The sequence below is a fragment of the Falco naumanni genome, chromosome 3, assembly GCF_017639655.2.
Source record: "Falco naumanni isolate bFalNau1 chromosome 3, bFalNau1.pat, whole genome shotgun sequence".
NCBI classification, from domain to species: domain Eukaryota; kingdom Metazoa; phylum Chordata; class Aves; order Falconiformes; family Falconidae; genus Falco; species Falco naumanni.
In genome coordinates, this window is record NC_054056.1 from 73,099,840 (window position 1) to 73,117,183 (window position 17,344).

A 17,344-nucleotide genomic window follows, 5' to 3' on the forward strand; every position below is an offset into this window, starting at 1 on the left:
TTCATGGCTCTATTATTCAGAAGAGAGGATTAGATGATCAAATTATCCCTCCTGGCTTTTTTCTGATCATTAATAGCAATTTTTGGTTCAGTACCACAGACTCCTTGTTAAAAAGGAACATCAAGTATCAAATCTCCCACTACACTGCAAGTTATGAACCAATGTCAATATAGGTAACTTGAAATAGCAGAGAGCACTAGCTCCCAGCTTCATGTGTCAGAGCAATGTTGCAGGCACATAGCTTGAATGAATTAAGCTTAGGCTTTTAATTTATTAAAGTACTATTGATAAAAATGAAATAAAACCCAAAAATATACTGACTACATACACAAAAGGATGGAGGCCAGGAGTCAAGTCCTCTAAACAAACGATTCCTTAGAAAAGACTTCCCTGGGCAAAGAAAAAGTGGTTATTAAAAAAAACAACAACACAGAAGTGCAATATACAAACAATGCCTCAAGAGAAAACAAGCTACTGCAGTTTAATAGCTAAACTAAATTTGAAAGCATCACTATGCCATTTGGTGACAACATAAAGTTGCAAGTGACCACAGAACTTCATGCAAAAGCCACCATCCAAACAGAACTTCTCATTTTGCTGAAGCCTCTTTTTGCTTAATGTTCACCCCTGCAGAAGCCTCAACTCCTTTTTCAAATTTTCATTCTAATCTTGCTAATTTCCTTTCCACAATTTTGATAATCTTCTGTTCAGTTTTCTTATTTTAGCAGTTCATTCAGAACATAAGCTGCAGACTTCGCAGAAAAAATATGTCAGTTTTTTGGTTTTCTGTTTTGTTGGCTTTTTTTTTTAAAAACTTCTGCTCAAGGTCTTTAGACATGGGTCTTCATTCTTCGTTTTTTTCTTAAGTAGCAGAGAGGAAGTTGTAGCAATACCAAAATATTCAGTAATGGTTTTTAAAGTGTTACTTAAAAGAAAAGTAAAGCTTATGGAGCACTTTCAACCAGAAACTGCATTCAAATGTAATAATTAGAAATCCTACCTTTTAGAAACATTAAACTAACTAGAACTTTCACATTATTTTGGATAATTTATATGAAAGAGTTCAATATTTTGATTAATAGAAAAATTAATAGATACATATTTTATTCATAGTAGGTCCATCTGGCACACTGCATACATTTACTATTTAAGTAAAAAAAAATTATACAGGTATTTAAGTTACAACATAATGAAAGTATTTTAACTGCAAAGACAAAAGTCAAACTTAACCACACTTCTGATTTCACAGAAGACAAAGTACTTACTGAACAGTTTACCAAAAGATTCCCTTTTTGCCTTTTCAGCTTCATATAGGTGTTTCCCATCTTTTATTAAAGCACCTGCCCACTGTGGAAGGAAAAATACATAGTTATTTGTTAAGTTATACGTTGACACTAAGATTTGGTCTCAAAGTTCTACTTACTTACCTCCCTGTAGTGTTTTATGAACATTTTTCTCCTCACAACCTCAACAACAGCTAGACAGTACATTTGAGGAACAGTACTGAGAGCCTCTACAACCTTGACCCTTTCTAGGAGCTCTGTCACAAGACGAAGCAATGCTTGTAGTTTCTCTCCATCTTGGTCAGCATGAAGCATTACAAAACAACACCACCTACAAAAGCAGGTTACACTTTAGAAGATAACTTAGTCATCTTTCTTGCATGTAAATTTCATTAATATGAACAGCATGTCTGGATACACTGAACAATTACATCAATTTACATGGAAAACCAACAGGCTATCTGGAAGTACTAAGTAATTTAGAAATCTGTAGTCACCTTGCAGTTCCCTGTTAATTTCTCACAGTAAGATTTCCACAGCAGTGCTCAAAAAATGAACACTTACCACCATTTCAGTTAAGGTATTATTTTTGACAAATAATGCTCTTGGCATACATAACCTTAGGGGGAATGATAACGTAACTTTCTCCAGAAAAATTAAAAAAAGCTGGTACATCCAGAGGAAAAACTACTTTTTGTTCATAAATCTTAAAAATAGTTATTGAAAAGCATTAGCAAGAAGTATTAAGGGTAAGAATACTGTCAAAGAAATAAGATCAAAACACTTGTTTGGGAAGTTCACACCATCTACTCACTCGATACAAATAACAGTCCCTGTAACATACAGATTCTCACACCTTGTAACCACACCTTCAGTTATCTTATTTAAACAATCAATACATTAACTTCAAGCACAGCCATCAGGTAACTACTGCAGAGGTGATCAACTGGTGTGTTTGAGGGGAAACATCAGGAGCACTTTACCACCAGAGAAGGCATAAAGTGGAGGCATACCCCATAATAACAGAATTGAAGTATAAGTGAAACAACAAATAAGTCTATATTAAGCAACTAGGAACATAACATTAACAGAAAAACTACAAGATATGCAGTGTTGACTTCCTTATAGTAATGAGTAGTAAAAAATAAGAAGAGGGTATTATGTGAAGGCAGCAAGCGGCCAGTTCAAAACATGTATATTTTCCACAGAACATATTGTTAAATTGCAGAACTTGCAAAAAACAGGGGTTTGTGGATTAAAAGAGAAGTCTGACTAGTTTATGAGAAAAACCTCCACCAGCAATTAAAAACTGAAGAGCTCCTTCTACATCAGCTAATATTTTTCTCTAAGAATGTCTACATATAGTTAAGTTTGTTTTCCTCATTATTAGATTCCCGTTAAGGTCATTTGCTACTGCTACTGAAGACAAGCTAGAATTTAGTTTGACCAAAAATACAATGAGATTTTTTGTATGGTTTTGGTTTGGTTTTTTTTTTTTCAGGGGGGTAGCAGGATTGGTGAAACTGGAGGCTGGTTTGGTTTTAGGTTGGGTGTTGTTTTGGGTTTTTTTGTTAGGTTTTGGTTTGGATTTTGGGGGTTTGTTGTTTTGGTTTTGGGGTTTTTTACATCTATGCTTTATTCTTCTTTTGAGACCTATCCTGTATGCATTCACTCTCCACACCTCAACATTCCTTACAAAGGGATGAAAGTCTTTTCCTCTAGTAACTCATGAATTAAGCGTATACTACACAAATACATAAATACTATACTTCAAAATATAAGAAATGAAAGTGGTATTTATGGCAGCCTATGTTCTACGTGCTACCCCTAAATACCTGCTACAGTGAAGTTACACAAAATGTCATCTTTTCACTGGACTAAGTGCATGTGCATAGGCAACAAAGACAAATTCACTTTTCATTTTACTTAGCAGTAGTTTATTTTACAAACATTAACAAGATCGTTGCTGAGAGTTCACTACTGATTGTGCTTTACTCCTTCCTGTAGCTTGCACCTGCCTCATCTACATGAGCTCCAATCTCTTCAAGAAGAAAACGTCTACTTGATGGATATCCAACATGCAAGTCTAACAGGATCACAACACTGCCTAATTGGTAGCTGCTAGCATATTTTTTTTCCTTCCAAAAATTCTAAAGTCTGTAAACTTTTCTTATGTGTCTGACATGACAAATTATCTAAAGCTTAATTAAGTGCAGTAGTGTGAGAAACTATTTCACAATGAGAAATACAGGCTACTTACTGCCTTCTATGTTATCTAGCAACAATGCTTACAGGAAAAATTGCCATTTTTACTGGCTGTGACTAGATATAATTATTTTTCATGAATTACAAGTAAACCAAACTACTGGCACGCTTTTCTGCTTTGACGTGATCACAAGCTACTGAAGTGTGTTTCACTTACGCTTACTATAATCCTTTGAGAACATCAATGATTACCACACAAATCTTAAATATGCTACTGATTGCTTCTGAGGTTGATGAGAGGAAATGTGATTGTAGGTTCTTAGATATTGCTTTATTGATATGAAGACCACTTAAACCTCTAAGAATACTCTCTCAAAATAATATCTTGTTTCACACTTACAAGTAACTTCATATAAAAACTGAAGTAATCCAACTTTCACTTCTCGCCATTAAGAAAAACTCTATGCTTTACCAAAGGTTTTCTTGAGACACATTCTTTAAAGTCTTGATGCAAGTAGAAGCAATATAAAGTTGAAAAGTTGTAACTTACTTCAGTCTGACTTGTAGATTATTTGCAAGCTCCTGTTTGGCAGTGGTACATTTCTGTTTAATATCTAACAGTTTTCTGTGATTAGTTAACATAATCATCAGCTGATTTGCATGACTCAAACACAAATCAGGCAGCACAGAAGGATCTTTCAAGTTCTCAGCTCTCTTCTGATTAGCCAAAAATCCCTAGAGGAAAAGAGACACTTTTGTTATATGCAAGCTTTGTGACAAGCATGAAAGTGATCTATCTTCTCTGTAAGAATGCAAGCATCTTAAACTTACTGTAGCCATTGAGGAGTACAACAGAATGCTACATAAAGAAGTTTCAAAGTTGCCTTCTGTTCATTCTGTAATGTAGTCCAAATAAATCTTATTTGTTATTTCCCTCCGATACAGTTACCAACACAACCCTATAAGAACTTTACACAAATAAGCAATGCCAGTAGAAGATCACAAGCCTTAATGCAGTAGAAAAGTAGCTACTGGAATGGAGGGGATTCAGCCATCATTTTAATTTCTGCAAACAACCAGCTTGTTAACCTCTAGCATATCTAGACTTAACATCAACTTAGAGCATATTCAGTACTACTGTGGGCTAAAGAATATACTTTTTTGCATGAAGAAATTTATACATTAAACAAGTTAATGAGAGCCAAGACTGGAGCTAGACATCTAGACATCTTATTTGCATGCAGGAGTTGGGCACAGCTAAAAACTACCTGTTGTAGATTGCAACAGACAACCCCTAAAAGGGCAGGGGGCAAAACAGGGAAAATTAACTGCCTTAGATAAACACGTCTTAGATGGCTGATTATAGGAAGTAACATATGTACACAGAGACAGAAGAGACAGGGAAGACAGGGGGCTGCTGGCGTAACTACTGGGCCAGGCCATCATCTCCATCACATTCAACAGATGAGACAGAATACTGCTGGATGTGGTTCTTTAGGCAAGAAAATACAATGCAACACCATCAATTTTAGCTCTGATTTTGTCCACATTCATACCATGTCTCAAACGCTGCTTGAACATCAGTGGTCACTGTAGTTCTACAAACTTGCTTATTAAGCCTTTGTTTTCTTACTAAAGAATTCAAAACCAGACAATAGTTTTAAGTGTTTTTTTCTGAAGCTGAAGTTGATGAGAACACCAAACCACAGATAATTATACAAAACTGCTGAAAACTGAAACCAGTCATTACTGATTTGATGTTTAATGTAAAGCAATCTTGCCATAAGTTGCTATAAAACACATCTGCAAAGCCTGCAACACATATTTATATCCCACTGAGAACAGCACAGAAATCAAAGTATCAAACAAGCATATTAAATGTAATGAAAAGAGAACCAGGAAGATGCACACTGAAGATGGAAAAGAATACTGAAGTTAACCATTTACTGAACTCAAGAGCAACTCAGGTAATGCAAAACTCTGCAAAACCAAGCGAGCTGCAAACATTTTAACTGTATATATTATCCGAACCAAGTCAATGGAAACCAGAAAAGGCAAGAAGAATGCTATTAAGACGAAGAAAAGGACAGCCCCATCAAAAGAACTTGGGCTGTTTAGTCAAGGAAAACAAAGACATGGAAGAAATACGCTGCGATAATCATTAGGGAATTGCCAAGCACCACAATTAAAGGCTGTACAGACATGACAGCATATAGATTTGAACAAACCAAGAATACTTTCAGATCAGAGATTAACAGTTTCTTATAAACATTAGGACAATGAGATTCCACACAAATTTGCAACAGAAATAGACAAGTCAAGAAAATAATTGCTTTTAAACAGCAGATCAATAAGCTTTTTATATGAATCACATGGCATAGAGTTTAACATTACACAGAACTGGATGCAGTGAGCTAAAAAATCCCTTCCAGCTTTACTCTCAGTTCCAAAAGGCTATTCATAAAATTTGAGTATCTTTTGCTATTTCTGTATCTGTGGACCCATCTTTAAAATAGTATGCAAATCAGAGACAAAATCTCAACATACTAGGAAAAACGCCAGTTAAGAAAAACTGCAGTAAACCACAGAACAACAAAGTGAGGATTAACACCAATAAAGTGTGGGAAAGTCCAATATCCAAATAACCAACTGTTCTCACAAGTTCTTGCCTTTCTGGTCCTTATCAGATGACAGAATTCATGACCTAAGCATCATAGTTAAACTAAGAAGGGTCCTGGAAAACAGGTACGATAATGCTTTTATGGATTTTTCCCAATGACTATTTCCAAATCAAAGCAACAATAAGGAGTTTTTAAAAACGTTTTAGATTGAAGTTCTAACAATCAACAGGGAAAGCAGTCAGTGATGTAATAAGCAACTGAAAAGACCCTGAATCACTATAAACCTATAAATCTAATGTTTTCTTCAACATAACAAAAAGAAGTAGGAAAATAAAAGTACAGAATACAATAGTGACAAAGCTCTTTCCCAACAAGCCCAGAATCAAGGTCACTTGCCAACCAGGTGTTTGGTTTATTTTAGTTCAACAGAGTTATGAAAGGTTAACACTCCTCTGTACCTAACTGATGCAAATGCATTTGGATGTAACGAAATGTTTTGAAAAGCTACACTGCTAAACAGGGAAATTAAAAAAAAATAAAATCAAATAAGAATATGCTGGAGCAATAAGCTATTGGGCAGAGTCACACTGAAAGATTAGAGAGGCTCCAAGTTTTCTAGAGGTGTACTCTTATTACATAATGCCACCTACTGACCGCAGTTCTAAATGCTCATGTTACAGCTTCCACAGAGAAAACTGATTTTTAATTTAACAAAATAGATTTCTCTATTAAACATTAGGGGCTGGAGATCAACTATTCAACTACATAACTCAAGATGAAATTTTTCATATAAAGGGCTGTTTAATAGTCAGTTAATTAAAAAGGCTGACTGGAAACAAAAGAACTCTTAAGGCAGGTCCAGGAAAAAGCAAACTAAGGAAGAAGGCTGCCTAGCACCAGATTGCTTTGTTCTGTGGGTTTAAGTTTGGTTTGAATTTTAATAAGGAAGCTAAGGTTGGAGTAGAAAGTCAACTCAAATTCTGGATAGAACATTAGCTTTTTCAGGCCTGGGGAAAATAAGCCTACAACTTCCAACAGAAATACTGCCACTGGGATTACCACCAAGATGTTCCTTATCCTTGTTCTATGAAGTACTGTTGTGGTTTAATCCAAGCCAGCAAATGAAGTACCATGCAGCCACTTGCTCACTCCCTAATCTCCCCCAGTGGGATGGGGAAGAAAACTGGAAAAAAGGTAAAATCTGTGGGTTGTGATAGAACAGTTTAGTAGTTGAAATAAAACAATAATAATAATAATAGTAATAAAAAAGGTGGTAACAAAAAGAGAGAAATAAAACTCAAGGAAAAAAAGTGATGCACAAACTCGTTCACCACCCACTTATGATGCCCAGCCAGTCCCCAAGCAGCAATCAGCCCATCCCAGCCAGCTCCCCCAAGTTTATATACTGAGCAGGACATCCTATGGTATGGAATATCTCTTCAGCTAGTTTGGGTCAGCTGTCCTGGCTCTGCTCCCTTCCACTTCTCATGCACCTGGTCACTAGCAGAGCATGGGAAACTGAAGTCCTTGATTTTGAGTAAATACCACTTCATAACAACTAAAACACCTGTGCATTATCAACATTATTCTCATACCAAAACACAACACTGTTACTAGCTGCTAGGAAGAAAATCACCTCTACCCCAGCCAAAACCAGGACAAGCACCTCCACTATTTCTTACGAATAGAAACAGTTCACTGCTGATGTGATGTAAAGAAAAACTGTATTAGTTTGGGTTTTTTTCTCCAGACAAAACTGAATATTATCAGTTACTATACCAATTGTGAGCACTTTTTGAAAATACAAAAGTCCTCATTTTAAAAATATAAATAAACCCTTGAACTTCATCATTCTTCTTAGATTTCTATGCAGACTATCATCCGAAGGATTAACATCATACTAACTCTAATATCTTGCAGCCATCTAATTTTTCCCAAACAGTAACCAAACTACTGCTAAAGCTGGTATGAAAATAATTCCTAAGACACACATACATCAATTAAGGAATAAAAGCACACGATAGTACACTTAATCACTTGTTTAGCCACAAACATTTAATTAACTGAAGTTCAAAAAACCCAAAAAACCCTAAGACCATCATATTCTAACTGACTGTTCTTAAAACTGCCTGTATCACTGTCGTGGTTTAACCCCGGCCAGTAACCAAGCACCACACAGCCACTTGCTCACCTCCCCCTCACCCAGAGGGATGGAGAAGAGAACTGGAAAGAACGTAAAACTCAGGGGCTGAGATAAGAACAATTTAATAGCAAAAAGCAAAAGCCACGCATGTATGCAAAGCAAAACAAGGAATTCATCCACCACTTCCCATGGGCAGGCAGGTGTTCAGCCATCCCCAGGGAAGACAGGCTCCATCACGCATAACTGTTAGTGGGGAAGACAAACTCCATAATGTTGGATGTTCCGCCACCTTCTTTCTTCTTCCCCCAGTTTATATACTCAGCATGATGTCATATGGAATGGAATATCCCCCTTTGGCTAGTTCAGGTCACCTGTTCTGGCTGTGTCCCCTCCCAGTTTCCCATGTCTCCCCAGCCCTCTCACTGGCCAGTCCCAGGAAACAGAAGAGTCCTTGATTTAGTATAAACTTCACCCAGCAACAAGTAAAAACATCAGTGTCCTATCAACCTGTTCTCACAGCAAAGCTAAAACATAGCCCTGTACTAGCTACTAAGAAAGTTATCCCAGCTGAAACCAGGACTATCATAAGTAATGGAACAGACAATTTATAAAAAAAGGCAAAGATGAAGATTTGAAAGTTCAAGTCTGACAAGTCTTCAAAAAGGTACAAACCATAAATTTACAGTAGCATTTAAATGAGGTGACAAAGTATCTTTCCAGCTGACTTTCAGGCACCTCACTCAAAAGTGGGATTGGTAAACTTGAGGTAGGCTCTTCATCCCCATGAAGAGGGAAAACATAGCTAAAGTCACCACCCACAGCACTGGGGAACCAAGTACCAGAATGGAAAAGCAGCTTTTCCATCATGCTAAATTCCCTTGGATTTAGCACTGTCCTACAATATAAACACTGCAAGACTGATATTTAGCACAAACTTACTTCTAAACTTATTCATTGGAACTACCTGAAGACAGGCTCCACTTTTAAACAATGCTGCTAGAAGTACTGGTAGCACCCACCTTTATGCAGCACAGCCAGAAGATGCAGCAGGAAGCTTGGGTCCTACACCACTGTCACCCCAGTTCCCTCCTCCTCAAAAGGGGGCTCTAGCCATCCCAAGATAAGGGGGCAATATTATTCACTTACTCCTAACTAATAATATACTAATGTGTAAGGAGAAATAAGAAACTCTTGCCTTTCTTCACAGTCCCAGCTCTGACGTAATAGTGAAAATCTGAATATCAGATAATTAACACATACAGATTTTACCATACCTTCAGTTGCAAGCAAGGCATTAAAGGACAATCTTAGGATATAAAGTTAACTGAAGCTCTTCACAAAAACTGTTTAATAAAAAGCTTTGATATGGTACTGTAAAATGTCATTAAAAAAAGAGCTATGTATTTTACATTTAAAATAGTCTTTAATAAAAATTTTTTATTACTGCAGATTACACTGTCTATCTATTGCACGCACACTGCTTTCTCACCTCACTACAAGATGGTGATCAACCATTAAACACATTACCTCTTCCCCGATCCTATACTAAGTGACAAGTCCCCAAGGACTCAGTATTTCCCTTCAAAATTAAATTTAACCTACTTAGCTCTTATTCCGTATCTCCAGCTGAAGTTCTGATTTTCTAGCTGTTTTTCTATTTCTAGACCATAAGGATAACAAAAGCCCTCTATAACTCAAACCTGAAGGTCCCCAATTTTTCTAACTACTGAAGTATATAATGCAGCAGGGTCATAGCTCCCTTTTTCAGCTCAGAAAAACTAACTCCATGGAGTGGCACATAAGCTAAGTAACATTACCAAGAGAAAGGATAAAAGGACAGTGGAGTAGCTCACCAATCACCTGGTTCTATTTGTTTGACACTAGATCTAGTCAAAGGTCAGAAGATGACAACATATTAAGAACAAACTAATGACTTAGTTGGTGTGACAGAAAGTGTTCAGAATACGCCACCTGACCACAATGCCTATTCCATGCATTGTTTTCCTTTCCCATTATTGAGGGTTTTTTTTCCATTTTATGAGAGACTGGATGAACTAGCAAAGATGAATCAATTCAGCATCCTGGTCTCCGGCATATGAGCAATTGCAAACTACAGGCTGTCGTTGATTGTCTATTAGCAAAAAGTTGTCTGCTCTTAAACGTAAATCAGGTGCAATTTAGACAAATATGACAAATATATGTATGGATACTAAGTTAATATTTAAGCCAGATGTTTTCTTCTCCTTAAAACTAAGAGTACTTGTTAAAAACATCATTTTTCAGATAAGCTTTAAAAATCTACAAAATTTACAGCTGACATCTTCATCAGATCCTATTTTTAGTAGCTTTCCACATTAATGTGCAAACTGTTACACTAATACGGCACAACCTGTTTGTAAAGTATTCACTAGATTTAACATGATACACTAACACAAGAAACACCTTAAAAATTTGAAAATAGTTCTAAGTTTTACCATATTCTAAGTGATTCTCATTCAGCCAGAAGAAATCCGATTTCTAAAAAGAAAATAGACTAGATGTATCCCATTCCAGAAACAATACCATGTACTGATGTATCTCAGAAGCTGGTAAGGTTACACTGGTGCTTTTATGAAAATGCTGATTGGCAGAATGAGAGTTAAATATATTTTTCCAAATTATAACCAAGAGAATGTTTACAGAAACAGCTACATACTAAGCTGTCTTTATTTTTATAGCTAAACTAACAACAGCTCTGCATGTTTCTAGTGTATTACGTCTAGGACATTTTAAGACTGACTTTATTTTGTAGTGACTTTTTCTCCAATACAGATCAAGTAACATAAATGAAGCTCTATATTTAATTTCTGGTGTTGTCCATCACCCACTGTTGCATTTTCAAATAACTTAATGGCATAAAAAAGTATTTAAATTAATGCGGTAGTTGGAGTTATGAGGTGAAAATATGACTGATATAAAAACTACCAATATTTAAGTGTCAAATTATTAATATAGCATCTTTTTATTATATTACTAATATAGCATTTTTGTTAATATAGCTATATTAATAATTATTAATACAGCATCTCCAGTGTGATATACTGAAAATTATCCTGCATTAAGACATGCAACTGTTTCATTGTAATCTTTAACAGCATACACCTATCAAAAATCTACCATATTCCAATGTTGCACACACAAATGTGTATTACCTGAGCAAGTTCTTTTTGTTCATTCACCAGCCTGCTGCAGCTTGCAATCATCTGGTCCAATGCATAGAGCCTATCCTCAAGGCCTTTAATAGCCTTCATGTTCTGATTATCTAGTTTGGCGATAGTTTGGCGACATTCTGCCAGAAAGGGCTGGATGATCCTTGGATCAAGCTGAAAAAAAAAAGATTTTTTTTTTTTTTTATTAGCAGTTGACATAGTAAAAGTCAATGCAAGCTAAGTAAATGAGTTTTTATAACCTTAATATTTTTCTTCCTTTTTTTTGAGTCTAACATGTGCCTACCTCTGTCACCTCCTCCAGAATTCTGAATTACCAGGTTTGTGGATTTTATACCACAGCTCAAATTTCTTTGAAGTATTCCAACCAGACTATCATAGAAGTCAGGATCCTTACACAACGGGAAGGGACATTAGCCGAGAGGACAAGACAGCATGCAGGGGAAAGAGGCAGTTTAAAACTAATGGAGTGTCTACCCTAGAACACAGTCCATACAGCTACAGTCGAAACAAGTGATGAATGTGACTCAGTGGGAGGTGCAGTAGGGAGCGAGATGTGAGAAAGCTGCAAGACCCATTCGCCTTTTACCACTAAAGGAATGTTTTAATTGATTCCTTAGACAAGCAGATTAGTTCTAAGTAACTGGAAAACAAGCCAGAGAAAAATAATGTATTTGTAATGTTTTTTGCTGATGTTTTTCCTAATAAATACGTTTTTATAGATTATTTCATTGTATTCCTTCACAGGTTCCTTCATATCCAGAAAAAGAACTGTGTTTGAAACACTAAGAGTCTACCAATGTCCACAGATATTAAGGGTGACTCTTCAGCTTTCATTAGAAGAGTAATGAAATAAATCAGTCTATTTCCTTAGTTCTAGAAATAACAGGTAATTGCAACCACTTACATAGGACAGAATTTAGTCTAAAACTGGAATACACTAGTTAGGAACACACTATAACAGTCATTAGGTGTTAGCTGAATATGAAAAAAATTGTCCAAAATTATCCAAAATGGTTATGGTGTGCCATCTATTATATGACAATCTAGTGAAAAGGACACCGTCCTGTGAAGTCATATTAGCTGTCACAGCACTAGCTTCTTTTGCTCACATGCATGGTATATGCCACTTAGAGAGCACACAAATTAACTCTCAAAAGAGAAGGCACTTTTATTTGTGTTAATCTTTAGTCATACAAGTACTATATTCCCTTCAATCTATTATTTAACTGTATAAAAGCTTTCCAACACAGCACTTTTTCATTATGGAAATACCCCCCCCCCAGGGTACAGAGAGGAATCTGAAGAGAAAAAGCATTACAAATTAAGGAGCAACTACAAATAATAATAACTTCTTTGATTCTCAACATGCAAAACAAAAAAACCCACACCCAAACAAAGACCACAAAGGGAAGTAGCAATACCTAGTAATTACCCCAGAACAAATAATTAATATTATTATTGATGTGTCAAAATACTTTGAAGTTCTCTGAAAACAACAAAGGCTAATTTTTAGTACGTTATGAAAGATCTTATGAATCTTGGTCTTTCTCAAGTGAGTTGTCCATCTTCAGGAACCAGTAATTGTTCCTGGAATCAAACCAGATTTGTTTATAGCATCATCTTCACTGCCATCCTGTTCAGGATTATTCCCCTGTGGCATCCTAAATTACTCCAATGCAGCAGCCAGAACAGTTTCTTAGCAAATAAAATAATGAAGAATATGGTGGGGTTTCCTCTTTTTACCTTCACAAAACTAGTTGTGTTTTATCTCTTTTTACAAAGGGCATCTATTCCTCTCATTCCACCCTGTAATTTATTTCCTCCATCCATTCTTTTTACCCCATTTTTGACATAACTGCAGCTGTAGCACTCAGCTCTGCTTTCACTGGTAGGTAATACTGCTCTTATATTTAAAAGTCTCTTCCTCTTCTAGCCTTCTATTTAAGTGGCTATGACTGCACTTAACAGAAACATCTGATTAGCTCCTACTTACCCACTGTTTTTACTGCAGCCTAGGTTTCTCTAATTAGAAGCATCATTTTGTAGAAACACCTAGAGGCTAGGAGAACCAGATACCTAGCAACACTGTGCAACCCACCAGTTCTGCCATGACTACCAGTACCAAAGGTATAAAGCTCATACTCTGATACTTCATACTTTCACAAAAATCTTACCTGAATTCAGAGTTTCAAATAAGAATTGCAATCATAAACCATTTGTATGGTTCATATTTCCAAGAAGGAAAGGGCATGGGGAGAATGCAGGAAAAACGATACTTTAAAAAAATATATTACTACCATTTTATTCTAGCTTGCTAAGCTAAAGTGTCATCTCAAGTAAATATTAAAAGCACAATTGTGTTGCAAGATACTAAGTATTTTCTTTTTTTTACAGTTACAGGCCAATTCTGTTTTCAAACATTCTAAATCAAAGGTAGGCAAAAATTCAGTCTTTTGTCCGTATTGCTATTGAAGTAAAATACATTGATCCATCTTGATCTGTCATGGTTCACAAAACCCTGAAAGCTTTGAAGTAGTGTGATAGTTCATCAATTACAGTTGTTATGGTGGTGGCCACAATGGTCTGACTAATGTGTTTTCCCTACCGGTCAATGCTCCTTATACCAAGAAAACAAAAAAAATCTTCATTTTTGCAAGAACAATTACATTATTTCCCTACAAAAATCACCTTAAGTTACAAAACAATTACAATAGTTGAAACAAAGGATTTCTGACTAGTCTTAGATAAGAAAAGGACAGAAATACACACAACTACAAGATATACATCACATGTTTTAGAGAGGCTATCAGATCAGGTAAGACTATAAGTTATCAAAAAAGGTATAATAAATATTTAACTAAGGTGATTATTTTTTTCATTTTTCTATCTTTAGTATCACAATAATTATTCGGAAGCAGCTTTTTAATGTCTATCTTCAAATATTGAGTTCTTAGAAGACATTACATTTGTGTCCAATTAATATTATGTAGAAAGTTAATTTATTCTCTCACAACTACTGGGTTTTGTTACTCTTCCTTTAATCCAGTAGAAAGCACCTTGTAGCATTACTCAAACAGGACAGAAGATTGTCTCAAATTTCAGCAACCAGGAAGTCTTTCACACAAGAAATTGAATATTGTTTTTGCTAAAGAAAAAAAAAAAACTTGAAAGCCCAATCTTTCTCTTCACTTTTCCTGTACTACTAAAATTTAGAGAGCTCAAAATCTTAAGCAGCCTTTAATATTACGCCAAATTCTCCAACTCCTTTTAATACAGAGCTGAAAAATCAGTGTAGAGAATTGAACACATTCCCTACAACACACAGGGTTTAGACATAACTGAGGCAGTCTTCTAGTCCTACCCTACAGAGAAAAAGAGGTAATTTCTGTTGTCTTTGATGCTCTAAGTTATACTATTACAACTCAATATAAAGTTTACACATGCAAACAAGGCTAAACAACATAAGAAATATAAGCTAAAGTGAAAGATGATTTCCAGGCAAAAGGTTTTAAACAGTTATAATGCTCACTGGTTCAAATAATCGTTTGGAAAATAAAAGTGAGCAACATTTTATTCTAGCAGCATCAGAAATATGAACTAACATATTTGACTCTTCTGAGTTAATCTGTATCAGCTAATGAAGAATGCATACATATAAAATGTAAATTTATCATAATTAACCACATAAATTTGTCCCATGTTTTAATAAAGGCTTCAACATTTTTAATACAAAGAACATTAACTTTAGTCCAGAAAAAAAATCTTTACTTTCATTATAAGCATAATTTCTATGAAAAAGGCAAAGAAAGAATAGAAGCAAAGCCACTTTGCTTATAAACTACAAGAAGCTATTGGCTTTCCAACAGGAATGGCTATTTGAGAAACAAGCCAGATAACAAGCATTCATTGTGAAAGTATACATTTTCCTAAAGGTCAAATTCTTAACGCTCAAGAACTCTTAAAATACTTCGCAACCACCCCCAGTCTCTGCTTTGGTCTCCGTTCAGATAGTTATCTGAGAAATGAGTTACAAAAAGTTGAGTCACTTCAAAAGCACCAGCATCTGGAAAATAAACAGCAACATTCAATTTTAAGAAATTATTAACTTACCCTGCTCATAGAATCAAAACATTTTCTGACCAGTGATTCAACATCATTAGGTCTATCTTGAACATTTATCCAGTCTAACAAAGACACATTGAAGGAAGGCTGATCACCATCTTTCAATTCTACTGATGTTTCATTGTCCTGGACAGTAGCATTTTGACCAGATTCCTTATCATCTTTTACGTTTTCAGGATCTGTGCCTTCCAATGCTGAATGTTCAACTGACTTGCAAAATGAGGCTAACACTGATTTATTGTTCACTTTAGATATATCAGAGTAAAGCACCAATTCAGCAGATTTCCCATCCTCAGCTTCTTCACTTTCTGCCCCTCCGTGGTCAGCTGAAGAATCCAGTCGTCCTAAACACTCTCTGTAACTATGTCTTGTTAGGCACTCCAACAGTGGTATCTTGGCCATGATAGAAACAGCAGAACCCAAGCTTTTTTAAAAAGGGTGAGAAGAAAAAAACATCAGTATCTAGAAGCCAATGTGACAAAAAACTAGATACAAACCATCCATAACATCAAGTACTATTTATTGTAGAACTGAAGCAGATTTGAGAATTTAGTGACTGCCCTTTCAAAATACAGCGTTCAGAATCAGCATCATGGTAGGACAGTGAAAACAGAATTTTTCCGCTCTCCCACTGCTGAATATGAACTCTTTTAACAAGTAAGCTTATGTTTTCAACACAATGAGAAAAAGGACAGTTTGAGATATACCCTGTTTGTGGGTTCAGTTTTGCTTTTTGGGTTGTTATTTTTTTTAAACTCACAAGTGGGACTTATGTTTCCAATCTGCACAGATACCAATGCTTATTAGCAAAGATTGGGTACCCTCTGGCCAAATACTTTTGCACAGTTTCATTGGTTTCTATACATTTGATAAAAGCGATGAGGTTCAACCTTTTTCTTTTAAAGGTAAAACTTATATATACTTTATTTCTTTAAATATTCAGCAGCCGCTTACATTCTATTAGGCAAAGCACTCATGGAAATACCATAATACTGTAACAACCAGAAAAATGCCAAAGGTTTTCCATGAAGTAATATCCAGAGTTTGTAGGACGCAATTACACACATATATACATACACACACACTCGCCTCAAAGGTATACATGTACACCCAAAGTTTGTGTTATAACTTTATACTTACAACATAGATTATAATTCTTAATATCTCCTCAAGTGTGTTAGAAAGCAGTTAATTTGAAAGTGCAAATATGTATTTTTAAAATGTCGATTAATGTCTAAATTTATTATCTAGCTATTTCTACCATGCATTTGGAAGAACTCCAGCTCTTAAACATCAGTTTATTAATGAGCATATCTTCCATATAATTCAATTCAGGTTTCTGTGTGCTGATGAATGCAAGGAAAAATGTCAGTTAAAAAAAAAGAGTAGCACAGAAAAGAAAGAATGTTCTCCTTGACACATAATCAAACGAACAAATATGTGCTTGATTAATTAGAACTAGCAGAGAGATAACACATGAAAGAAGTTTAAAAATATAGTAACTTTAAACAATGAGGATGAATTTAATGGCAAACCTACTGTGTAAGTTTCAATTTGATATCATCTATGGACTGCAGATAGCTTGAATATACATTTTCAAACTTGAAAAGCAGCTTTTGGTAAGAGTATGTACAATCTTCCAAGTTGGCCATTATGGCAGCCCAGCCTTGATGTTGAAGATGTTCATCGTGTACAAGACCTTCACAAAAGGAGCAAAGTTTCTTGGCGACCTCATACATCTCCTGTAAAAAAAATAAATTA

At 35.5% G+C, this 17,344-nt stretch overlaps 1 protein-coding gene across 4 annotated transcripts in view; it reads right to left on the reverse strand.

Moving 5' to 3' along the window:
* Positions 1 to 17,344, reverse strand: part of RB1CC1 (RB1 inducible coiled-coil 1) — a 77,692-nt gene that overhangs the window by 31,944 nt on the left and 28,404 nt on the right. For all 4 annotated transcript variants that reach the window (XM_040585876.1, XM_040585875.1, XM_040585877.1 and 1 more), the window contains 7 exons: positions 17,123 to 17,325; positions 15,572 to 16,007; positions 11,444 to 11,614; positions 4,039 to 4,223; positions 1,428 to 1,614; positions 1,266 to 1,347; positions 329 to 390 (listed from right to left, as the gene is read on the reverse strand). In XM_040585876.1, coding sequence (XP_040441810.1) covers positions 329 to 390; positions 1,266 to 1,347; positions 1,428 to 1,614; positions 4,039 to 4,223; positions 11,444 to 11,614; positions 15,572 to 16,007; positions 17,123 to 17,325 — 1,326 coding nt within the window. The remainder of the gene's footprint in view (positions 1 to 328; positions 391 to 1,265; positions 1,348 to 1,427; positions 1,615 to 4,038; positions 4,224 to 11,443; positions 11,615 to 15,571; positions 16,008 to 17,122; positions 17,326 to 17,344) is intronic.